General features: G+C 46.2%; 1 protein-coding gene across 2 annotated transcripts in view; it reads left to right on the forward strand.

Moving 5' to 3' along the window:
• CLASP1 (cytoplasmic linker associated protein 1) overlaps positions 1 to 26,270 on the forward strand; it is a 1,635,412-nt gene that overhangs the window by 1,029,627 nt on the left and 579,515 nt on the right. For both annotated transcript variants that reach the window (XM_086957100.1, XM_086957101.1), the window contains one exon: positions 18,173 to 18,336. In XM_086957100.1, coding sequence (XP_086813226.1) covers positions 18,173 to 18,336 — 164 coding nt within the window. The remainder of the gene's footprint in view (positions 1 to 18,172; positions 18,337 to 26,270) is intronic.

Here is a 26,270-nt window from a genome sequence, read left to right on the forward strand (position 1 = left end):
CTACATTACTGGTAGAGGAAACCGCTGCGCGGTAGCGCGAGGGAGCGCCCGGGGCTAAGCCCGGGCAAAGGGCGGGCCCTCTGAGGCCCTCAGAGGCTTGAGGAGCCTGGCCTGGGCTCCCCTCTTTCTGCTCGTCCCTGTGCTGGCAACGCATTTGAGAGGTGCTCTAACGTTTCCTTGTTTCTCTTATATTACTGTATTTGTCGGTGTCTGGTAGGACACGGACTATTATTCTGTCCCAGGCTATAATTTGTTTTCTGTGTTCCCCTTGTTGGCCTGATAAATTGATTTGGGGAAATGTCTTTAGCCACCCCTATATTAACTGAGGATGCGGGAGCCAAACAGGGCACTCTGGATAATTTTGTTATCAGATCGGCTCTTACAGCCGATAGGGATCTAGTTTTAGCCGAGCGACGCGCTAATAGGCGCCTTTCGATTGAACTCATTAAAAACAACAGATCCACACAGGGCCCTGTTTTCCCTGCCTCGCCATTGGTATCCGACAGAGCCGAAGGCTCTAAGTCCCCTGAGCTCTTGTTGGACTCCAGTATTCCCCTACTACTTCAAGATAGGGATCCCTCCCCGATTGCTATGCCTGCCCCAAACTCTGTCATTAATCTTTCCGCCTCACTAATTAGCATCCATGACGAGGTGGAACTTTTGAAAGAAGATTTGCTATTAGTGACTGCGCAATCTCCTAAGACCAATGGTAGACAGGACGAGGTGGCCATTCACCGTGGTCCTGGTCCTCCGCCTAAGAAAAGGCGTAGAAAGGGACCCGGCTTAGCTAAGAAAAAAACGGTGCCCCCCCTTTGCACTAAAAAGTCAGCCCAGTTATCTTTAAATTCACCCTCCTCCCCTGCGATCATTACCCCGGCCCCAGTTCTGCAGGGTTCTGACCTTATGGAGGGTATTGAGAAATTGTTTAGATCTTTCACCTTGCCTTTGGTAGAGAGGTTAAAGAAGATAACTGTGCAATTGGAGGAGTTAGAGAAAGTTATTAAGGAGTCCCATACGAGCACTAAGGGTTCTACGGTGACACCCCTCGTTCCTACTCCCAGTAACGTCCCCCAGGCTTCAGCCCCATGGTCCCAGGATAAACAGCTCAGAAATATTGCGTCACCTGCTGGTTTATCTTTTAGACAAGTAGCCAATAAGCCGGATAGTGAAATAAGGGGGTGTCCGTCTATAGGTAATACCACACCTAAGCCTGTAGTTGCAAATGACCCAGCTAAAATTCATATATCCAAAAGACATAGAGTAAACCTCCCCCCAGAGGCAGCCCCTTTTGTAGTGATTCTAACGGCTGTCCCAGTTTTAGAACCGGGTAAGAAAGAAGACCAATCTCAACTTAAGAATAAAGTCATTCACTGGCTAAAACAGAACCGGCCACTACCCCCACACTTAAATGGCGAAATACTTATGGTACGACGTCTTACGTGGTTGGGTCCCAGCCCAAAAAATATCCCAGGGGACATCGTTATAATCAGCTTCAAGGATAAAAGGGCGGCCAGTTACATTCTGAATTGGTCTTCCCCCTCAGGTGGCAGCTCAATTATCCCAAGAGATTTGCCCTACTTCTACCCCAGAGATTTGTTAAGCCCGGTTAGGCAGCCAAGTACATGGTTTCCTAAAACGGAGAGACCTATTAGACCATTAAGGCATCCACAGACCAATTATACATGGAGATCTCGTTATTACCATCCAGAAGATTTTCATAATGTTCCCATACCACCAATGGCACCACAGTTTGTAACTCCTGCTTACCCTGCTCGTCAGGCCCTCTCAGATCTTTGGAACCTGCACCCTAGTAATGCATATGTTCCATCTGTCCCTTGGCGTTCTAACCAGTTCCAAATTCCCATTTATAATCGTTATGATGGCTTGCGCGACCTGGAGGGGGTGGACTGACTGAGCGGGAAATCTCCAGTACTGACCTGTTCGATACATTCCCCAATTTTGACTTCTCCTGACATTGGCCCAGATGTTTTAGTAGGTCAAAGTAATGGATCAACCACTGAGAATGCTTTGGGGATTTGTGGGGAACCTGGTTTAGCAATCGCCAATGATTTGGCTTTTGCTACTCCAGAAGACCATGTCATCGACCCAGAAGTTAACATCTGTAACTTAGGTTCTGCACCTGTGGAAGCACCTGCCGCTGGAGCAATCTGGCAGGCCAGCGTGCTTTCAACTGCACGGTGTATGAGTACAACAGCTCCCAACTACAGCTTTCTATTTTGGAATATTGCAGGTATCAAGGATAGGGCCTTGGATTCCTCCTGGATTGATTTTGTAAATGCATTTGGTATACTGTGTTTCCAAGAAACTTGGTCCATTGATCCGGTCCATCTAAACGGGTATAGCACATTTCATGTTGCGGCTCTTCCATCTAAACGTGGGAGGAACAGCGGTGGGCTTTGTATATTTGTCTCCAACCTTCTGGGTGCTGTGAAAATTAAGGTAGTTAACCAGGGAAGTCATTTCCAGATTCTCTCAATTCGGTTGGCTGTAAAGGCTTATATTATTCTGATTAACATCTATAATAACCCGAATAAATGTATATTAATTGATACAGTTTTTGCACTGAACAAGGCTTCACTGGGGACTTGCGTCCCAAAGGGGAGGGATTGTATTATTGTAGGTGGGGGGGACCTTAACCTTGATTTGTGTGACCTAACAGCAGGGGGATGTGGATTTATCGGGGAAGGTGTAGATGATCTGTCCCCACATTTTTCCCATCAGGACGGGAAGGATTCATTGAATGAACTGATGGCATCTCATAATTTAAGCTTTGTAAATAGAATATGCACTCCTTGTGTTGATTTTGGTGCAACTTTTGTGGGGAGAGGTTACGGTACCACTATTGATTATATCATAGCCTCTGAAAGTCACGCCTCCTGGTATACAGATTTTTTCACCCACCAGGTAGAGTTTAGCGATCATCTTCCCCTCTCTTTTTCCATAAGATTTCCACAGGCACAACACAATTCCCTGATAGAGAGACTGTCATGGTTGAAATCTTGTGAAATGCCCAGACTTAACGGGTATATTATTAAATGGAGTTACATCGACGCAGAGATCATGCACAATAAGATTGTCAGTGGATCTCTAGCCCAAATTGAGAGGTGTTTAGATGAAGAGACTTCTAGCGAAGATGTGCTGAAAGCTTTTGAAACTATCTCGTATAATATCAGAAATAGTTTGTCACGGAGCAGGCGAGATTCTTCTCTCAAGACATCGGCTAATACATGGTTTGACGCGGCCTGTTCTAAGGCACATTCCCTCTTGAAGGTTGCTCTTCACAAAAAGATTAGGGACCCAGTAGAGGTGGCAAATTGCAGAAAAATCTATTGATTGTCCAGAAGTAAATGTAAGAAAAACATCAAACAGGAGGCCTGGAACAACTTGGTTCTCGCTGCCCAATCTAAGGATTGTGCCCAATTCTGGCGTGCAGTTAATGCACCGTTTTTCAGTGCATCAACGAACGCGAGGATAGAGGTTGCCATTAGCGAAACTTCCTGGATCGACTTCTTCTCGGAAGTCTATAACACTGGGGAGACCCTAAAACTAGTTGACATGGAGGGTATTGGAAAAGAGGCAACTCGGTCCTTTAAGCAAGTTAATCTGGGAATTTCAACTGGCGAAATAACTTTAGCCATAGAGCAGAGCAAGGGAAGTAAGGCCCCGGGTATTGATGGGGTACCTATTGATTTGTTTAAACACTCGGCTGATTTATGGTCCCCTATCCTGAAAAGAGTGATGGATGCAAGCGGTGAGCTGGGCCTCCCTAAAACTTGGTCCGACTCCATCATTATTCCCATTTTCAAGAAGGGAGATAGAGAGAATCCTTCGTGTTATCGTCCTATCTCCCTTCTTGATTCTTTTATGAAGATAGTGGGAAGGGTTGTCCTAAACAGACTATTATCATGGGCCAAAGATGCAGGAGTCCTATCCCAGGTTCAATATGGTTTTAGAGAAGGGATGGGCACTGTTGAACAGGTTTTAAATTTTACACTTCTCCAAGGGAAATATGTACAGGCTAAGGCTGAAAAACTTTATGCGGCATTTGTTGATCTTAGTGCCGCGTTTGATTGTGTAAGGCATGATCGTTTATGGGAGGTGTTGGAAAATCTTAAAATTGATGAGCCCATTATCTCATTTTTAAGGCAACTTTATGCTGGGGCTAGGGCAAGGGTGAGATTTGGTGTCAGTGGGGAATGTACCAAGCCATTTCATGTGAAACGAGGAGTGAGACAAGGATGTGTCCTTGCGCCCCAACTTTTTAATCTTCATACAAATGACCTTGAAGAGGTCCTGGAGTCTAAGGTTATTGATTCACCCAGAATCAACTCTAAACAAATAGTGTCCCTACTATACGCGGACGACGCCGTTATTATGGCCAGAACCGAGAGGGGTCTGCAGCTAGCCCTAGATACGTATATTAATTTTATGGATTCTAGGGGTTTGTCTCTAAATGTAAAGAAAACCTTTGCGATGGTTTGTTCCAGAGGAAAGTCCAAAACATGCAAACTGTTTGCTGGTAGGGATAAAGTGCAGACCACCAAAACTTTCACATATTTGAGAGTAGTTCTGGAGGGTGCTGGACACTGGGGCCCAGCAATTAGGAGTAGAATTTTATCGTTTAAAACAGCCACAGCAGCACTTATGGCCTTTTCGCGTAAAATGGGAAAAAGACCCCCAGTTATTTTACTTAAGATTTATGCAGCCAAATGTGTAAGTACAGCGATATATGGGGCAGGCGTCTGGGGCATACTTGATTCTAGAGAACTACAATCAGTAGAAAATGCTTTTTTAAGGTTTATTTTAGCTGTTCCGCCTAGTACTTCTGTATATAATTGCCACGCTGAGCTGGGTGTCCGCCATATTAACGACCTGATTGCGATGCAACCTTTACTCCTCTGGCACCGGGTCTGGACCACTGACGAGTTAGCTTTAAATAGAGAAATTATGCTTGACGTAATGGCCCTTGATAACTCTCACAAAATACCATGGCTAACTTATATTCGTAAGTTTTGCCATGACTTGGGCAAACCTGAGTATTATATCGATCCGAAGGGATTATGTAGGATCACGAGGGCAGCCCTAAAGAAAGAATGCTGGGCTCATTTGGAATCTTTGAGGTTAGCAGTTGAGTTGAACAAAGTCTCGGTATTGCGGCACCATTCTTTGCTCACCTCTGACAATATGCAGTCTTATCTGATCTGGTGCTCTGGGGGCTTTGATAGGTACCTACTCACCAGATTTAGATTTGACATTTTTTATCGCTTAGTGTCTTTCCCTCAAACTAATGATTGGTCAAAAAAACTTATCAACTGTCCCTGTGACGGGAGTTCTGTTCAATCAACATTGCACGTGATCTGTTTTTGTGGTTTTTATCAAAATGAAAGAGCCCGTTGGATCAAACCTCTACTGAATAAATATGGCCCATGGCGATATTGTCGTCCTGCTTTGTTGTATCTCCAGCTACTAGATGATGAATTTTGTGTGGCAACTATGACTAGTTTTTTAAAGAGTGTTTTTTTAAAAAGGAAAAATTTACTATGTTGTTAATTCAATGTAAATATTGTTACGTATTTCCTTTATTGTACTGTTTTTTGTATGTACATGTGTATTGATTTTTGATGCTGTTGCTTTTATGATTTTTTAATTTACAAAAATCGAATAAAGCTTTTTCTACTACAGTATGAGCATCGACCGCACCCGATCTGTCTGCCTCTTCGGGAGGATCTTCTATCGCAGCAGCAGGGGACGGTCCTCCACCCGAACCTGTCCAGCCTCCACCTCCATGCGTGGAGATTGAGCGGCGACAGTTGACACCTTTCAATCTTCCTCGCAAAGTCTGTGATGTCATTCTGGCAGCCAGGCGTCCCTCCACCAAAACGGTATACACCTGCCCATGGAACAGATTTGTGGCATGGTGCACAGCTAAGACTGTGGATCCCCTTTCTGCCCCGCTTTCTGAGGTTCTTCTGTTCCTTCTCTCTTTGGCGCAGCAGGGCTCTGTTCTGGGCACTATCAAAGGTTATCTTTCGGCCATCTCTGCCTTTCTACAGCTTCCAGATCAGCCTTCTCTTTTTAAGTCCCCAGTTGTTAACCGTTTTCTTAAAGGCATTACGCATACCTTTCCACCAGTACTCTTCATAATGCCTCAGTGGGACTTGAATCTTGTCTTGACTTTTCTGATGTGCGCTCCCTTTGAGCCCCTTCATAACTGTACCTTAAGTCTTCTTACTCTCAAGACGGCTTTCCTAGAAGCTATCACCTCTGCCAGAAGAGTGAGTTAGCTCCAGGCTCTTTCTTCTTAACCTCCTCTCCTTTCTGTTCATCCGGACAAGGTGGTTCTAAGGACTAGTCCTTCTTTCTTGCCAAAGGTTGTCACGCCCTTCCACATATGGCAGACCATCACTTTGCCCACCTTCTTTCCGTCTCTGCACCCTTCAAGGGAAGAGGAGAGGCTCCACCGTCTCGACTCAAAACGTGCTCTCGCCTTCTATTTGCAGTGAACACAGCTGTTCCGGGTGGATGATCAGCTGTTTGTTGGCTACGTTGATGCCAAAAAAGGTGCATGAAAGCATGTTACTTCTTCGCTAAGATGGAGCCTCCTGTAGGGCTGCGTGCCCATTCGACCAGGGCAACTGCAGCCACAACTGCCTTGGGACGCGGTGTCCCCTTGCAGCATATTTGTCAGGCAGCAACGTGGGCCTCGCTGCACACGTTTACCAAGCACTACTGCCTTGACAGTCAGGTCCGGAGAGACGGCTTCTTTGGCCGTTCTGTGCTCCGTGACTTTCTGGTGTAATTCTGTTCGCAGACCCTCCACGGGGTTGGTTTTGCTGGGGTATCTAATCTAAGGTAAGGAATCTATCACTAATGTGTCTCTTTCAGATGCACAAGTTACTTGTGTAACGATATATCTGTAAGAGACATTAGTTAGTGATAGATTCCTTACCGCCAAACCCATCCTCCCCGTTCTGCGAACTGATTACTAGGGTTAAGGTCATCTCCTTTTAGGGCCCTAGTTTTATGCACCGTTTGTCAGTTTCTTGCATGGCTCTGCGTTTCGGCGTGAAATAGTTGTGTTTAGAACTGACGTCAGCGCACATGGGTGGCGCCTAAGTACTCTCCGTGACGTCATCTCGGCGCCTATGACACCAGTGATGGACGCGGATCCACGGGACGCCACCTACTGGTGCGCAGAGGTACTGCTAAGCAGAAAAACTTTCCGGATCCAGCCTGACGCCTGGGGTTATTCTAAGGTAAGGAATCTATCACTAACTAATGTCTCTTACAGATATATCGTTACACAAGCAACTAACTTGTGCTTCTCGCTCCTGGACAGTTGCTACAAGATTAAAATGGTTTTAGTTAGCATTAGTTTGTACAAAGGAAATCAATCGTTTGAGCCAACATTACCCAGATGAGTGCCAATAATACTACAAAAACGAACCAAAAATGAAAACATTTGACAAAATTAAACAATCAGTCAAAAACAGCACGTTTGGTGTTTTTCATTTATAAATGCCAACTTTCATATAATGTGATGTGTTTAAAAGATTTGTTTTTACAATTAAAAACAGTGTTCCAAATCTTTCTGCACTGAGCAGATCTGTTCCTGAGGCTCAGCCGGGAACTTGCACACACGCACATTTCTTTTTAACCTTTCTGTTTGGAAATCTTTTATGTTTGTAACAGTGTGAATGACAACTACTGTTGCATTTTAGATTTGGTGGCTTGTGTGTTCTTTGCTCTTGCCTCAGCCGACTTTGGGCACTGATATCACAGCGTGTGTTAAAATTGGATTCAACAGCGTGTGTGAGTAATACTTTGCTTTACCTGACTCCACGCAGGATTTTGGGCGCTGCTGCCATCTTGGGGGAAGTAGGTTGGCACGCTAGTGTTTTGCGTCAGGTGACCTTAAAAGGTCGGACTTTTCACCGCCGCTTCAGATCTGTTCAGAGGCTCAACCGGGAACTTGCACACATGCACATTTCTTTTTAACCTTTCTGTTTGGAAATCTTTTATGTTTGTAACCGTGTGAATGACAAGTACTGTTGCATTTTAGATTTGGGGGCTTGTGTGTTCTATGCTCTTGCCTCAGCCGACTCTGGGCACTGATACCACAGCGTGTGTTAGAATTGGATTCAACAGCGTATGTGAGTAGTACTTTGCTTTACCTGACTCCACGCTGGATTTTGGGTGCTGCTTCTAGCGCGGCCGCCATCTTGGGGAAAGTAGGTTGGCACGCTAGTGTTTTGCGTCAGGTGACCTGCCCCCCCCCCCCCCCCTCCCTATATGACTAGCATGCCTCCGAGGACGTGCAGCGGGCGCACCTCATGCGCGCCGGAGGTGCGCCAGAGGTAAGCCCGTCTGCGCCCGTCCGCGTCAAGGAGGCTCCCGGGCCCACCTCTGCTATTGCACCTTTAACCCCCACCTCTGGAAACATACATAGCTATGACTCCGCACCTCTCTGCAGTCTTAGGGGAAATATTGGCTGCGAGTACCCTGAGCCTTTGTGTGAACCCTCCACTGATGTTTTAAATTGTGCACGATGCGGGTGGACGGTTAGTACCGCACCCCTCAGACGGGCCACTGTTTGTGTGACTAATCCCTCTGATCTGGCGCGGACCAAGGGTAGGCCCCACTCCTGTATGCTTCTTAACACTCGATCCGTGGGCAAACATGCCCTAGATCTTTTCAACCTTTTAACAGAGTATAAGTCGGCATGCCTCTATTTAACAAAGACCTGGGTGGGCGACGCTTCAAGGCTTTATATTACTACTGCCCTTCCTTCGAACTACTATATGGTGAGGAAAGACCGTGCTCTTGGTAGGGGCGGGGGTGTGTCCATTGTGGTAGATAGGCGTTACTCCTGCTCAGTGGTTGAGACAGAGGCTATCTCAGGAGTGGAGTCACTTGGCTTTTGTCTCTCTTTCTCCTCTCACCAGTCGTGTGCTGGTTTGTTGGTGTACAGGCCTCCGGGTTACCTCAGCTCCTTCTATGAAGACCTTCATCTGGCTATGTCCCCATTGATTATGAAATATAAGCACTGCTTACTTCTTGGAGATTTATAATATTTATATGAATGATGCTGAGGCTGCGGATTCCTTGAAACTCCAGGATGTAACTAGCACTTTTGGTCTTTCCCCATATATTTTTTACGCCACCCATAATAAAGGTCATATTCTGGACCAGATATACTCTTCGCTTCCTATTATGTCCTTTCCTCTGGTACCCCTGGTCTGGTCGGACCACTACCTGCTGAGCTTTAATATACCTAATATCTCTAAGACAACTAGTAGCGGTGTAGACTCTCAGTCTACGGTTTTCCGCCCCTATCATCGGGTTACGGCTGATATGTTGGAGCGCTCCTTTACTATGCATCCTTGCCTACTCACGGGTGAGTTGGAAAATGATCTTGCCATCTTTCAGTCATGGCTTCTTCAGCGCTTTGATGAGTTAGCACCCATTCCCACTCAGCCCAAATCTGGCCGACGTACATCGGCTCCATGGTTTACTCCTGCACTCCATGAGATCAGAAGAAGTTGCAAGAAGGCCGAAAGAGCATGGCGTCGTAGTTATGATGAGGCATCCAAAGTAATGTATAAAGTCCTCATCAAGGACTATCATAAAGCTATTGTCGCTGAGAAGAAAGTGCACTTCGCTAGAAGAATCGATTCAGCGAGTAACATTAGTAAAGAAATTTTTAGAATCGTTAAGGAGTTCACCTCCCCTGCGGCCTTAATTTCTAAACCCTCCCCATCTGAACCTTGGTTAAGCAATTGGCGAATTTCTTCTCGAATAAGATCTTAAGCATTCAGGCCTCTTTCTTGCCTGATATTCCTACGAATGAGCTTCCTTCAATTTCGTCTGGAATATGTTCCCTCCCTGACAATCAGTGTTCCCTCTCTGATAATCATATGCTTACAACCTTTCCCCTCTATCTCTTCAATTGTCACTGGATTTGTTACTAAAATTAAAGTCCGGCTCCCCATGGGATCCTCGTCGGGCTAACATTTTAGCCAAAATGGCCCATGTTATTAACCCTTTGGTTAATCCGATTCTCAACGTTTCTCTTGAAACCGGTATCGTCCCTAGTACATGGAAAAAGGTGCACATCGTCCCCCTGCTAAAAAAACCTAACCTTGATCCTTTAGAGCACTGCAATTATAGACCGATCTCGTTACTCCCTGCTCTGGCGAAAATAATGGAAAAGCACGTACATACCACTCTCTCCAGCTTCCTTGAAGCTCGAGATATCCTGCACCCTACTCAGTCAAATTTGAGCACTGAGACAGCTTTATTGGAAGTAACTGAGTCTATTAAGGAGGTTATGGACAGTGGTGGGAAGGCGATGCTGGTGCTATTGGACTTGTCGGCGGCCTTTGATACCGTCCCTCACTGCCGTCTTCTTTCAAGACTCCAGGAGATTGGACTGAGAGGGACGGTATTCAATTGGTTTAAGTCCTTCCTGACCGACCGCCAACAACTGATCTGGGCCCCCTTTTTCAGCTGCTGTTCCTCCTTTGGCCATAGGAGTACCACAGGGGTCGGTGTTGAGCCCCACTCTTTAATGTTTATCTTTCTCCCTTGGCTGAATTGGTTGAGTCGCATGGAGCGCGTATTATGTCGTATGCCGACGACAGACAGCTCCTCTTTACTGAGTTCGTCGGCATCTCTATCTGGAGGTGCCTTGAGGCCGTTTTTTCCTGGTTTCAAGAGAACCAGTTAAAATGCAACTCGGACAAGGCAAAGATTATTTTCTTTGGCTGTCCTCCTGATGCCCATTGGAAATCTTGGTGGCCGGCCGATATGCATCCTCCTGTATCACCCACGTCAGTGGCAAAGAACCTAGGTATAAAGACTGACACTGGTTTAACTTTTAGGCCCCAGATTCTTAGCCTAGTTGGCCAATGTTTTGCCTTGTTGCGTACTCTTAGGAAGTTTCTTCCTTTCCTATCTCATAGTCCTAGGAGAATTACAGTTCAGGCACTGATTGGTTCCAGGCTCGATTACTCTAATATACTATATCTGGGCCTTCCGGAGTACCTTCTTGCATGCCTCCAGACAGTTCAGAATTCAGCAGCGAGGGCCATTTTTGGCCTTAGCTGCAGGACTCACACCTCGGCTCTCCCCGATTCGCTCCACGGGCTGCCGGTGCGGAAGCGTATTCATTTTAAAACTCTGACCATGGCCTTCAAATCATTGCACGGTATTGGTGCTGTTTACTTAAGGAAAAGAGTTCAATTCTATTTTCCTTCTAGATCTCTTCGCTCGGCCTCACAAGCTCTGGCCATTATTCCAACCATCAAACGTGCTCGCATTGGCGGACGTTCCTACAGACTGCTGGCCCCTCAACTCTGGAATAAACTTCCCTTGTCTCTTAGGAAGCTAGACAATCTGCTGTCCTTCCGGAAAGAACTTAAGACTTGGCTCTTTGGCTCATAGTCGCCTCTGTTCCTGGCCTCTCCTCTACAGATCTGTATAGCGCCGGGACACTCTGTCCGAGCAGCCTTGCGCTCTACAAGACACCCATTTAACATAACATAACTAAATACATTCTTGTTCATTAACAAAAAAGGATTGATTGCTTTTCTAACCTTGTTAGTAAAGCGCAGTGCTTTATTTGTGCTGGTGGTTTCCGGCGCTTAGCACCGGCACTTATTTCTCGGGGTCGGGTCTATTGACTTGTGTGCACCAGTCTTCTTTGCCTGCACAAGTTGCACAGAAAGTACAGCTGTGTCTTATATTAATGTTGCGCTTAGATGAGAACTTCTGGCAATGAAGAGGGAGGGGGGGTCCCAGGTTGGGCGCTTCTGCAAATGCAGAACAAGCAGATTTAAAAGCTTAACCTTTAAATGTAGGCGGGGCTCAACAATAGACCTATAGAAACTCGGACTCCTCCACTTACAGAAACATCCAATGCATTCTAGAAAACACGCACATTTACACCATACGTGCATTCTTCCGTAAATACGACCCCTAAATAAAAGTCCTGTGTCTAATGCCTGCAGGAGATGCAGTCCCTCACATAGATAGTACAGGCCACCGGGCAGATTTACAGATACGGAACCCAGACATGAGATTTGGTGTGTTTAAAATGGTAGTGATCGTGTATATTATTTTATAGCAGCTAGATCTTATTTCATTAACTGTATAAATGTGCATATCGCTCTATATGAAACATTGACTTGGTAATAAGGGCTCAGAAATAGTGCCTCTTTATTTCACGGTGGCTCACGTGACTTCTAATTCAGTAATGTTCATGTCATTCACTGACCACGGGCCTGGCCGTACAATTAACCTCATGTAACCCATTTCAGGATGAATTGAGCCTCACTTATAGACCGTACCCCTCTCACAGACAACATCTTCTGTAGACACAGTCCACAATGTCTTTATCCTTGCTCATACAGCTTTCTGCACAGGGACTGGAGCCTCACTGTCTGTGCAGCCATGTACACAGGACAGCTGGAGAAGACCGTCTAGAACAGAATGAAATCTGTGTACACCTCTTTACCTGGGCTCACAGGAGAGGTGCCCTGCAGTCTGTGTCTGGAAGCACAGGGTTCTACACTATGTAGTAAGCAGCCCCTACCCAGACAGCTCTCCACAGGAACAGGCGCTCCCCTGAGCTATAAAGCCTGGTCTATGCAGACACACTACTCTAGCATAGCACAAAGGGATGCCTGCGGTCTGTGCCCGGGAGCCCAGGGTTCTACATTACAAAGCACACAGCCCCATACCTGAACAGTTCCCCAGAGGAGTCACACTGAGCTATACACTCATGTCTATACAGTCACATACACAGGAAAGGCTGAAGAAGTGCTTCATTTGAGCCCGTGGTTGCAGGTGTTTCCACCAGCATTCATCTTTTGGCACCGGTACTTATTTTTTTACATTTCATACTTTGACCAAGATCAGGAGATAGAAAGGCAGAATAGGGGAGGCAGACGATTTCTGAGTACTTTTGGGCCCCAGCACTTATTATTTTACATATTAAGCACTGGTAAAGCGCAGTGCGGGGAAGTCTGTGGGCTTTTGTTTAAGTATTTATGTTAATCACAGCCCCTTCACGAGCTGTGATTAACCTGAATACTGAAACAAAAGCCCGCAGTCTTCCCTGCACGTGCTTTACGAACAAAAGAGTAGTGTAATTTTAAAAACACTGCGTCAGCCCTGCTAAGTATCACTCATCACACGTTAGACTAACGCACTTCAGTTTCGTTTTCTTCCTTTTAGATTGGTGTCTCCTAACCCACCACCATTTAATCTTTTTTACTGCAGACTACTCTGATTCAAGCATGTGAATGTAAGAAAGATTCAGTACTGGAGAAAACACAAGTTACTTACCTGTACACTGTGGTTCTCCAGTATTGATATCTTCAATGGATTCACATGTGAGCCACCCACCTCCCCATATTGTACACCACTTGTTTACCTCATTAATGTATCTTATTCATTTTACACTCATGCCCGAAATCTGAGGTATTTTGGCTCTGCAGGGGAAGAGTAGATCAGGGTCTTTTCTCTGGCTGATGTTTGATTCTATTAAAACAATGTGAATTGGTTAACAATGTCAGTTGCTTATTTATGTCCTGTAATGTACTTACTTGGTACTGCTTGTTTTAAATACTGTGGGGCTCGTACCATGACAACGGTAAAGTTTAAAGCATGTGAATCTATGGAAGATATCAATACTGGAGAGCGACAGTGTACAGGTAAGTAACTTGTTTTTTATGAGGCTAAACACATTACTTCATAATATTGAAAGTCTTCGAATGTAGAGAACTGAATAAATCACTAACACCTATGTACACACTCTAAATAACCTGCTTTTTCTTTGTTGGGTTAAAAACAATATGGGTAGACTATAATGCTCATGATCACCGTTGGATGAATGCATGTCTGTGGCTTGTCATGTTAATATTGAAGAATATTGCAAGTTTATTTTTGAAGCTTTATAAATCTAAACAGAAACAGTGTTGTTTAGACATAACCACTAACAAACTGTTTGTTTTGTTGCATGGTCTGCTTTGCTGTGGAATTCACAACAGAGAGTAAGTAATTTTTGGTATTGTTTCTCTCAACTTCTTTACAATTTTCTTTTTTTTTTTTTAAAGTGAACGTATAGCTTCCATGCCATGTTTTCTTATCAGTACATCATCCAGTAATATTTAATTGGTAAAGCACAGCTTGTCGCAGGTCAAAATAAAGCCATATTAACGTTGACTGCAGCACAACCTTGAAAATAGAAAGTGCAGCTTTTTGTTCGCTTGTATATGTTGTCTATTCATTGTGTACTAGACTGCAGTGTTAACATCCTTAGGCCATGACTCCTCCCATCCAAGCAAATTGAATGCCCCCAGGGGAGGAATTATTCGCTCTGCTTCTTTGGTAAGTCATCTCAGAAAGTTAAACTGCTGATTTGAAGACCTCTTTGGACCTGCAAGTCAGTAGCTAAGGCCGCTTTTCACCCTAGACTCAGTTTACATATTGATTTACATTCTGCTATTGAAGTTGTTATCAAAGTTTCTTGTGCAATACATATATACCACTCTTGTTTTTTTAAATAAAAGATTGACAACACATCAGCGTAGGCATTTGGGACAAGTTTCCGACTTGCGCTCCATGGCACGGCAGCAAAAGACTTTTGAGGATCATAGAGAGTATGAGGCAGAGCTGAAGACAACCTAAAGCACAATTACTTTACATAATCCTTGAAAACCCCCAGGCCTGCTCACCACTAAGGAACGAAACGTTTTGGAGTCTAAAAGCTTGGGATGATGTGTTATTACATGTGAAGGAAAACACAAGGAAAAAACAAAAGACGTATGAATGTTAAAATGCCAATCTTTAATTTCAAAAGCTAAATGTGTTTTATGTGTATTTGCACGACTAAATATGATAATGACTTCTTATTACGAGATTGTAAATCAGCATAGAAACTGATTCTAGGGGCAAAATCATTCTTATCCACTGACTTTCTTTTTAATGGGGTAGTAGGCCATACCCACCCTCGGTGAAGGCACTTTTTCACCACCCCATTCTTTGGTGATATCTCCAATTCTAGGCTCGTTTTTTGGAGAAAGCAGCACTTTGTAAATTTTCTTTTTTTTTAATTACTCGTCCATCTGGGATCTGTAATTAAAAGGAGAAAAAAAGCAACTGCATCATATTGTAGGCATGCTCGTATAGAATTACATAGTAAGCCGTGATTAGACCTTTTAAAAACATTTTAGTCAAGCTGCACAACATGGTGAATGCTGTGCAGCATGGTTAACCAGTGGCAAAGCCAGTCGGTCGCGAAGCCAATACTTATTGGTTTTACCAGTACATGTTTCCATAAGGAACTGTGCACAGGGTTATTGACTTGGATCATATGACTAAATCTCGCTTGAGCTCACTGGTTCAAATGTTTGCAAGGCCAACTCAACTCAAACATAGATGCTACAGCGTTACAATAAAATAAGGTCATTGAATTGGACAAATGAAATATTCTGATATTGCTTCTAGATGCCTGCGTTTTCAAGCATTATATAATAAACGTTAATTTGATGATTGTTAGTATATGCTTAAATATGTGTTTATGGAGTGCTGGCCAGTGGGCATGTTCAGAATGAAGGCATTAACTGGTAGTCTTACACAGTTTTTTATAGCTCTGAGTTTGTGAATTTTTAATGTTTCATCAGTGAATCAGAATGTAACTGAGGATTTGCTGCTACTTGTACGCTTATCTCAGAACTCTCATTATGATTTTTCAGCAAAATGTCTGTCATTCAATGTTGCTTACAAGCACATTAGGCAAAAGCGTGTTTTTTTTTTTAAATTAAAACAAAAGCTTCGGATGATATTTTCTAAACCACCGTTGGTGGTTTAGAATGTTCTAATAGTACTTATGTTCTAATAGTACTTACGGATGTCACAGAGGGCATTAACATCAACTTAATTTGCACTTTACACACGGTCCATCACGTATTGTTGATGGACCGTTTGTCAGCCTGCGGAGTAAAAAATTCCGCCTGGAAGGTCTTAAAATCTTTCCTTTCTGGGCGGAGGCAGATAGTAGCCCTTGGAGATTTCTGCTCAACTTCTTTTCATCTGCCCTGTGGGGGCCCTCAGGGATCGTCATTAAGCCCAACCTTATTCAATGTGTATGTATTGTCCCTGGCCCCATTAATAAGATCTTATGGGTTCCAGCTGGCATCATATGCGGACGATACGCAGATAGTGGTATCCCTCCTTCCTGGTCTAGAAGGGGCGGTTAGCCGCAAGTTACACAACTGTATGGATGCAGTTGGACATTGGATGGCCAGTAACTGTCTGAAATTAAATTCAGACAAGACTGTAGTCGTCCTATTTGGCAATGACATGAGTACTTGGACCCCAACATGTTGGCCAAACTCCCTGGGCCCTCTACCTATTCCCTCCACACAGGTGAAAAACCTGGGAGTTTACCTGGATGACAGACTGGACATGAGGAAACAAATTAATGCTATGGTCTCTTCTACGATGTTCACCATTAGAACCACCAAGAAAATTCTCCCTTTCGTGCCCAAGGAGAGTCGGCAGACGGTGGTTACGGCACTTGTCATGTCACAACTTGATTATTGCAACAGCCTCTATTTAAACATCCAAGAGAGGCTGTTGCAGAGGCTACAGCTGCTGCAGAATACAGCTGCCAGGCTGGTGTCTGGCATATCCAAATTTTCCCCCATCTCCAGTGAAATTTGTAAACTTCACTGGTTGCGAGCAGTCTCTTCATTTGCATGTTCCATTTACCGAGCACTTTTGACCTTTAGCTTTTTTCACTTGCACGTTTCATTTACCGAGCACCACCTGACTGTCAGCTTTTCACAACGTTATTATTTCACTTCATTATTGATGGACACGTTTTATTTAGGTACTTTCACGTCACTTTACTTAACATTTCGTGCACTTAAATCAACTGGGATATATACCACTGTGGTAACCTTATGTAAATACACTTCTGCCGTCGAGGATCACACTTAGTTCATTTTATCTTGTTCTTAGGATTCCCCTGATGAAGGATCTAGTATCCGAAATGCATTGGGAAATGATGTGCACCCATACTCTTTGATTGGATACATCTATGATATAAAATTCCATTGATTTGGAGGAATATTACATGTGAAATTAAAACATGGAAAATTCAACGATGAACTTGGTTTAATTTTTGGAAATAATTTGGAATGATTCACTGAAGAAACTTATTTGTTTCAACTGAGGTTGTGCGCTGAGAGTTGGCATCTACCCTAGGTGCCGCCAACCATTTAGTGATTTCCACACCTTCTTGTCGGGGGGTGATATCTCCGCAGCACACCACAAAATACTAACTTTGGTACACCGAGGAGTGCGTGACCCACACCTTTTGCTTGTACAACTTGATTATTGCAACAGCCTCTATTTAAACATCCAAGAGAGGCTGTTGCAGAGGCTACAGCTGCTGCAGAATACAGCTGCCAGGCTGGTGTCTGGCATATCCAAATTTTCCCCCATCTCCAGTGAAATTTGTAAACTTCACTGGTTACCGGTGAGACAACGGATACATTTTAAATCTCTGTGCCTTGTCTTCAGATCTCTTCATAAGCAGGGTCCACACTATCTTCAAGACCAACTTCAATGGTATTCACCATCTAGAACTTTGCGCTCATCAGCGCAAAAATTAGTAAGAGTACCACCAGTGAAAAAGGCTAGCTGGGGTGGTAAGACATTTGTGGTGGCTGCAGCAAGACTTTGGAACCAGCTCCCTGCTCATCTGAGATGCTGCACCAAATTACTCCCCTTCAGAAAAATTCTTAAAACCTGGCTGTTCTAGAATCTCTTTCCTGATTGTGCAACTCACTTCTCCCTAGGGACAGCAGATAGCGCCAGGACACCTTCGGGTAGCAGACGCGCTTTACAAAATAATTAACATAACTACGAGTACCTGCGCTCGCCACAAGAGCTATAACCTAGGTAATGGCCAATTATCTCATGATAATGCCCTTTAAAATGTTAATTCTATGTTTCAGTTTTCGAATAACTTTTTAAGCATTTAAAACGAACATACTTTTCAGATTCTTCCAGCAATTAATCTTTTTTTATTTAATTAGACCCTGAAATGTTCATTATGCGTCTAATTTTCCTGCAGGTTTTTAGCATGTTTCTGGAAACGCTGGTCGACTTTGTAATAATCCACAAAGAAGACTTGCAAGATTGGCTATTCATTCTTCTAACACAGCTGCTGAAGAAGATGGGAGCAGACTTACTTGGATCTGTGCAAGCAAAGGTGCAAAGGGCTTTGGATGTGACCAGGTAAGAAGACCTAATATAGCTTGAATTTCGCAGTTAACAAATGAGCAGGATGTAGTACCTCACCCCCAAGCCCAATATTCTCTCATTCACTTTGGCACAGAATAATTTAAATAGTTATTACTATTTGTGTTCTGGATTTCTTTCTGTGGATGTCTCCGCTGGTGAGGCTATCTCAAACTATTTTGGAATTTCTCTCTGGATTATTTTTTGCATATGTCAACACACTCCTGACTGCACGTATCTTGCAGATCTTTCGTAATTAAACGGCTTAAACAATGATCTCTTCTAATTTCAATAAGTTGATGAGAGCAGCAAGGTGTATTGGAACTATGCAACTTTTTTCTTATTTCCCTTGCCTCTTCAGACTAAATAGAAAGGATAGTTATATTCCATTAGGAACATCCACAGAAGTAGTGATGGTATGGAGGAGGGTGCAGCTTCACAAGCAGAGAGGAATGGTTGCGGCTTACGGCAGCTGTCTTATCTCTAACACTGTAATTAGTTAGTGGACTGAAAAGCGGATGTGTTTGCTTAACTTGTCTCACAGAATTGTCGTATTTTCTGTTATAAAAACTTGACTAATCACCTTCCTAATAAATGACTGTGGGGTTAGTTTATTAAATTACTAATGGTACATAGAGAGGAGTGTGTATCCTGTTAGAAATCATAAAATGACATGTCATGCCTGTAAAGGTGAAAGACAGTGTATGTCAACATTATATGTGAATTGGGTAGTATTTCAAGGGGTAGTTTGAAACAAATGCAAAACGTTGGGAATTTAGCCTATTTACTCTTAAATTGATAAGACTCAAACATTCTTACTGGTCCATATATCTCTTATTCAGAAACACAATACGAATTGCAGTAAAAGGTTGGTATCGTACAGGTGTGGTTCTTTCTAAAACCTGATGCAAACCAACTTGAATAAAATTAGTTCAGACTGTAAGGCTATCATCTGCTGGTATCCTGTTATTTGGTGCAACTATTCTTATTATAACATATCTTCTCATAAAAGACCTGAAATAATCAATCCATAGTAAGCATTTGTTAACGAGCTAGCAAATGGTTCAGGCGGTGAGACTAGAATTGGGAATCACCTTATGGGGTATAACAGTTTATATGGCAAGTGGAACTGCCACGCCCGAACTCTGAGGCCCAGGATTTATTGGGTGCCCCTATTGGAGAAGAGGAAATAAAGGCTTCAATATCTCATCTGAAAGCAGCTAAATCTCCAGGTATGGATGGCCTAGCAGCTGAATTTTATAAAACCTTTGATGGAATTTTGGTGCCCAGATTGGTGGAAGTTATTGAGGAAGCGAGGGAATCGGATGAATTACCTGGCTCAATGCGAGAAGTGTTAGTAGTGATGATCCCGAAACCCAAGAATGACCCAACGCTACCAGGCTCCTACAGACCCATCTCCATGTTAAATGTTTACCTAAAACTCATTAGACAGGTGCTGGCGAGCAGGCTGCTCCCATATCTACCAACAGTTGGTACATGAAGACCAACCAGGGTTTATTCCAGGTAGGAATACACTTCAAATATTCATCGCCTTGCACATGTAATGCAGACATTTAAAGCGCATGAGCGATGAGAGCGCAATAGCGCTTTTAGATATCAATCAAGCGTTCGATTTGGTCCGCTGGGAATACCTCTGGCAGGTGCTACTGAAAATGGGACTGGGACAGCAGTTTGTGGCCGGGGTCAGACTACTGTATAGGCAACCCAGGGCAAGAGTCCTCACTGAACGGTTTGTCTCAGAGGCGATACTACTCCAGAGAGGCACGAGACAGGGGTGTCCGCTATACCCCTGTTAGTTGCCCTTGTAATGGAACCATTGGCGTGTTCCCTCCAGGTGGAGCTACAGGAGCACGGCATCAGAATAGGCCAAACCGAAAATATAGTGTCCCTCAACGCTGATGATGCTTTGGTTTATCTGCGGCACCCTTCCCGATCACTGCCACTATTGCTTACTACACTGGCGAGGTTTGGAGAAGCGTCTGGTTTGTATATTCACAGTCTCGTGCATGAGCTAGCACTAGTTTGTGACATGACAGTTTGTGTGACATGAAATATGGCGCGCTGAAGGACTGTTTTTCAGACGCTCAGCTGACACTTTTGATTGCAACTTATCAAGGTGAAAGTCATCGAGCCCATAAACAGTAGTGGAGTTTTATATATATAGGTTACAAGATCATTATATTGGACTAAGTAATTGTATGGTTCAATAGACGTTTTTCCACTTCAATACGTGCAAGGTTATAATTAACAAATTTCAAACTTTTCAGATTCTTTTAGTTGGACGCGTTCTACATGGTTCCAGGAATTCTTAACCTTTACAGTGCACATAAACATCGAAACGTTAGATAGTGTACGAGACAAGTCGCAGCTTTTTATCACGCATTAGCAGCGGGGCCTCAAACTATTATTTCAATCCACCTACATTACATTGTATGCCTTGACAAATGTACATGGGTGGACGAAACACGTGTTGGCAGTTTTTGTCTGAATTGGAAATATTCTTTTGTATGGATTAAATACTATAAAAAAAATAAGAAATAAGAAGAATAAAGAAGAAAAAAATTATCATTTGAAGATATTCATTGATTTGGACTCTGCTTTTCTATTGGAACTTTCCAACCATTTGAAAGATAATCTGTGGAAATTGCAATGAATACGTAGACTCTAAGGTCTTAACATTGACCTTGTTTACAAATTTAAGGGTGTTCTGTACATTTCTTCCCAACTGTTATAGCCCACTATAAAGAAGGGCTAGAAGAAATCCTAAGGTTTGATCAAGGTACTAGCCTCCAGTGGACCAAGCATGTCCACTGCTGGTTTTGCAAATTAGGGCTGAAGCACTTTTGGGAAGAACCCACCTCACTGACATTAGCTTCTAAGAAAATATTGAAAACCACCTTTTGGGCTTACATCCAAAACAGTATGCCCCATAGCTCAGCTATTGGTAGACTAACGACCCAGTTTCTTCTTATGAAACCAACTACGAGCTTTGAGCCATTTCTGGATGAAGTGCAGCCACAGTTGGCAAAATCGATTCATATGAAATCTGGATATGGTGTTCTGCGAACCAACTTGAACACATCAAAATGGGACCAAAAACAAGGGGAGAGCAATACTGAGTATCTGAAATCAACAGGTTAGTGTTAGATTCCTTACCTTAGAATATCTCCAGGCGTCAGGCTGGATCTGGAAAGTTTCCGTCAGCAGTACCCTTGCGCGTCGGTAGGCGTCGTCTGCCGCTCCGCCTACGTCGTCGGCGTCGTGATCGCTGGGATGACGTCCTTGAAGTACCTAGACGCCACCCTCGCGCGTTGACGTCAGTTCTTATATTTTCCGCACCAGCTGGCGCAGATCCGGGAAGAGCAGTACTCTTAGTCATTTTTTGACTAACTTTTTGATCTGTTTTGGATCTCTTTTCGAGTCGACTTAGACTCCTGGTGCCCTAGGGATGCCTGGCTTCAAGCCATGCAACGCCTGTCACCGCCTGAGGTCGGTGACCGACCCCAACCATCGGTGACCCTGACTGCCGGGCCTTGACTTTGAAAGCTAGGCGGGAGCGGTCCCTCAAGCTTCTCGAGATCCGGCAGTCGGGTCCACGCCGCTCAAGGTCCCGGTTGAGGAGGAAGTCGAGAGACCGGTCGCGGAGCCGCAGTCGTCGCTTGACGAGTCATCGTCATCACTCATCGGGCTCCAAGTCCTCCGGTAAGTCCAAGCACTCAAAGAAGTCGTCGAAGAGGGGACATCGCTCTTCAGACTCCCCTCGCCGTTTGCACGACACGGCCGAGGGTTCGGGCGACATTGCCCACGTGGCTCTGTCGGAGGCGCAAGCGCCGCCTCCAGACTCATACCCTGCAGTCCCTGGCCTGCGAGTGACCCCGGAGGAGATTTGTAACCTCTTCATTGCCATGAGGACTCACTTCCCTCTGTTGAGGCCTGCCGATGCGACTTTGGGCCTCGCAGAACCGACAGGGGGCCTCGGCGGACTGGTGCCTCCGGCCCCGGCGCCGTCAGCAACTTCGGTCACGACGCCGTTGAACCCCGTGCGTTCCATGTCCGGATCTCGGTCGACGCCAGTTGACCTTACGACTCGTCTGCTGGCGCCGACCCCGCTGGTGTCACTCCTGGCACCGCCTCGGACGACGTCGGCCCCAGTTTCAGCCCCGGTCGAGGTCCGGCGCCGTGTCCGGCGTCAATGGGTGAGGCCTTCACCTACGACCCGGCTCTGTCATTCCAGCCTGTATACCAGGACACGGATGAAGGGGAAGACTGGGAGGGGCTTGAGGACCCTCTGACACAGCAGTGCCAGTTGAGCCAGGACTGGGCAGAAGAACTAGGGGAGGCCAGTGGGTTGGACACTTCGCCCGCCACTGGATTCATCTCTCCTCCCTCTGTGGCTACGGAGGAGGGTGCTACCAATGGTGTGGTGTTGCGTATGGCATCCAAGGCCTTGGATCTTGAGCTCCCTGCTTTGGCCGTGAGGACTAACCTCCTCAATGAGGTGCTTCAGCCGCCAGTAGGGTCCTCGGAGCCTCTGCTGCTGTTCAATGAAGCCCTCACGGACGTTCTAATGGGCACCTGGTCCAAGCCCTCCACAGTGCCCCCTGTGGAGCGGAACGTGGCCAGACGCCACCGCCTTGCTCCGGGCGACCCTAACATTCTGTTCATTCACCCCACCCCGAGAGCCTGGTGATCCAGGCATCTACATCCCAGACTGCATTCCCGACCGCTCACCCAGATCGGGAATCCAAAAGGTTTGATCAGTTAGGCAAGAAACTGTTCTCCTCACTGAGTTTGGGGTTGCGGTCTATCAACACCACTGCCTTTTTGTGGGCCGTTATACCCACTCCTTGTGGGACACGGTTGCGGACGTGCTGCTCCAGTGCCCGGAGGAGGCCCGGGCCCGGGTCGCCCAAGGCCTTGCGGAGGGACAGGATGCGGCACGTTACTCTATCAGGTGTGGACTGGATACCACGGACATTGCTGGGAAGGGCGATTTCTGTGGCGGTTCGCCGCCACGCCTGGCTGAGGTCCGCCAATTTCTCGGGCGATGTACAGGCCACGCTCATGGACATGCCCTTCAATGGCGGTCGCCTCTTTGGCGACAAAGCAGACAGTGCGCTTGAGCGTTTCAAGGACTCCAGGGAACGGCCAAGTCCTTTGGCCTGTCTGGCCAGCAAACTTCTGATTTTCGCCCCTTTCATGGCCAAGGAAGGGACACCCCCACACGTCCTGCCAGCCACAGGCCGCCGAACCAGCCTCAACGCAGCCGCGGATGTGGTAACCGCCATGGCGGTGCTGGGGGCAAGGCCAGTCCACATCCGCTCCCGCAGCACCTGCCTCAAAAGCTTCCTAGTCTGAGCTTTCAGGCCCATTCGACGCCAGTGGGGGGCAGGGTACGCCATCACCTCCTACACTGGCGCTCCATCACATCGGACAGGTCGGTGCTGCAAATCGTCCGAAGGGGCCACTCCCTCCCCTTCGACATGACCCCTTCAGCCATGCCACCGCAGTACCACCGCATTTCGGGGATCACTTGCAACTTCTGTAGGAGGAAGTTATGGCCCTCTTGGCCAAGGGGGCCATGGAGCGCGTTCCTAGGCCAGAAGTAGGACGTGGTTGCTATTCCCATTACTTTCTGGTACCCAAGAAGGGCAAAGGAGGCCTACGCCCTATCTTGGACCTCCGGAGCCTCAACGGCTTCCTCCGGAAGGAGAAGTTCAAGTTGCTGACTTTAGCTCAGGTCCTAGCTGCCCTGGACCCTGGAGACTGGATGGTTGCATCGGACATGCAGGACACATATTTCCACATCCCCGTCCTGCCGGCTCTACCTGCGGTTGACAGTAGGCCATATGCACTTTCAGTTTACCGTGCACCCCTTCGGCCTTACCAGCGCCCCTCGGGTGTTCACGAAAGTGACGGTGGTGGTCGCAGCTCATCTGCGCAGATCAGGGATTTCAGTCTTCCCCTATCTCGATGACTGGTTGTTGCAGGGGGGCTTTCCCCAAACAGTCGTCTCCCACCTCCAGACTACGGCCGACCTCCTGCACTTGCTGTGGTTCTCCATCAACGTGCCGGTCACACCTGTACCCCTTCTCAGAAGCACCTTTTTCATTTAAGCGGTTCTGGACTCGGCGCAGTTTCGGGTTTATCCCCCCAAACAGCGGGTTTAGGATATTCAGGCTCTGATTCCGATCTTTCAGTTTCGGTCAGGTTGACGCTGCGGCTCCTGCGGCTGATAGCCTCCTGCATCCTTCTGGTGCATCACGCAGGTGGCGGATGCGGGCTCTGGAGTGGGACCTGAAGTTTTAGTGGGCACAGCATCAGGGCAACCTGTCCGACCACATCCTGATCTCGGAGGGCACAGCGAGCCAGTTGCAGTGGTGGCTCACGAACCGCGATTGGGTCAGCGGCAGATCCATCTCCCTACCCCAACCGGAGCACGCAGTAGTGACGGATGCGTCCCTCCTGGGATGGGGGGCCACATGGGAGAGGCGGAGATCAGAGGCCTCTGGTCTCCGGCGGAGTCCCGGCTCCATATCAACCTTCTGGAGTTGAGGGCAATCCGACTTGCACTGAAGGCATTCCTTTCCTCTGTCCCGGGGAGTGTAGTGCAGGTATTCACGGGCAACACCACCGCCAAGTGGTACTGCAACAAACAGGGTCGGGTGGGGTCGTGAACCCTTTTTCAGGAGGCTCTGCACCTCTGGACATGGCTGGAACACCAGGGCGTCACCCTGGTGGTTCAACAACTGGCAGGTTCCCTGAACGCCAGGGCGGACGAACTCAGCCGCCGGTGCATGATGGATCACAAATGGCGTCTGAACTCTGACGTGGCGCAAGGTCTCTTTCAGCAGTGGGGAGAGCCTTGGTTAGATCTATTCGCCACTGAAGAGAATGCACAATGTCATCAGTTCTACGCGTTGGAATTTCTCGGTGACGCTTTTCGTCACGAGTGGAGCTGCGGTCTGTTGTACGCCTTTCCGCCTATACCACTTCTACCCAGGGTGCTGAAGAAGATCAGGCGAGACCAGGCCCAAGTCATCCTTGTGGCTCCGGACTGAGCACGAAGATACTGGTATCCCAAGCTACTCAGCATGTCAGTCGATCCCCCGATTCGTCTGCCTCCACCCAAACCTGTCCAGTCTCCACCTACATGCCTGGAGACTGAGCGGCGGCAGTTGAGGCCATTTAACTTGCCTCCTGAAGTCTGTGATGTTATTCTGGCAGCCAGGCGTTCCTCCACAAAATCGGTATACGTCTGCATGTGGAACAAATTTGTGGCATGGTGCACAGCAAAGGCTGTGGATCCACTTTCTGCCCCCTTTTTAGAGGTTCTCCTCTTCCTTCTTTCTCCTGCCCAGCAGGGCTCTGCTCTGGGCACTATCAAAGGCTACCTCTCGGCCATTTCAGCCTTCTTAAGGCTTCCTGATCAGCCTTCTCTTTTCAAGTCCCCAGTTGTAGATAGATTCTTGAAAGGCATCACACACGTTTCCTCCTGTTCCCTTCGTGATGCCTCAGTGGGACTTAAACCTTGTACTGACTAATCTGATGTGTGCTCCCTTTGAGCCACTTCATAGCTGTCCTCTTCGTCTTCTGACTCTTAAAACTTCATTCCTGGCTGCCATCACCTCGGCCAGGAGAGTGAGTGAGCTCCATGCTCTATCTTCTAAACCTCCTTTCCTCTCTGTCCATCCGGATAAGGTTGTTCTTACGACTCGTCCTTCTTTCCTGCCCAAGGTGGTTACAGCCTTTCATATCGGGCAGTCCATCACCTTGCCCACCTTCTTTCCGCCTCCAGGTCCCTCGAAAGAGGGAGAGAGGCCCCACCGTCTGTAACCAAAACATGCGCTCTCCTTCTATCTAGACCACACACGCCAGTTCCGGGTCGACGACCAGCTCTTTGTTCGTTA

This window comes from Lissotriton vulgaris, chromosome 2_1 (assembly GCF_964263255.1).
Source record: "Lissotriton vulgaris chromosome 2_1, aLisVul1.2, whole genome shotgun sequence".
NCBI classification, from domain to species: domain Eukaryota; kingdom Metazoa; phylum Chordata; class Amphibia; order Caudata; family Salamandridae; genus Lissotriton; species Lissotriton vulgaris.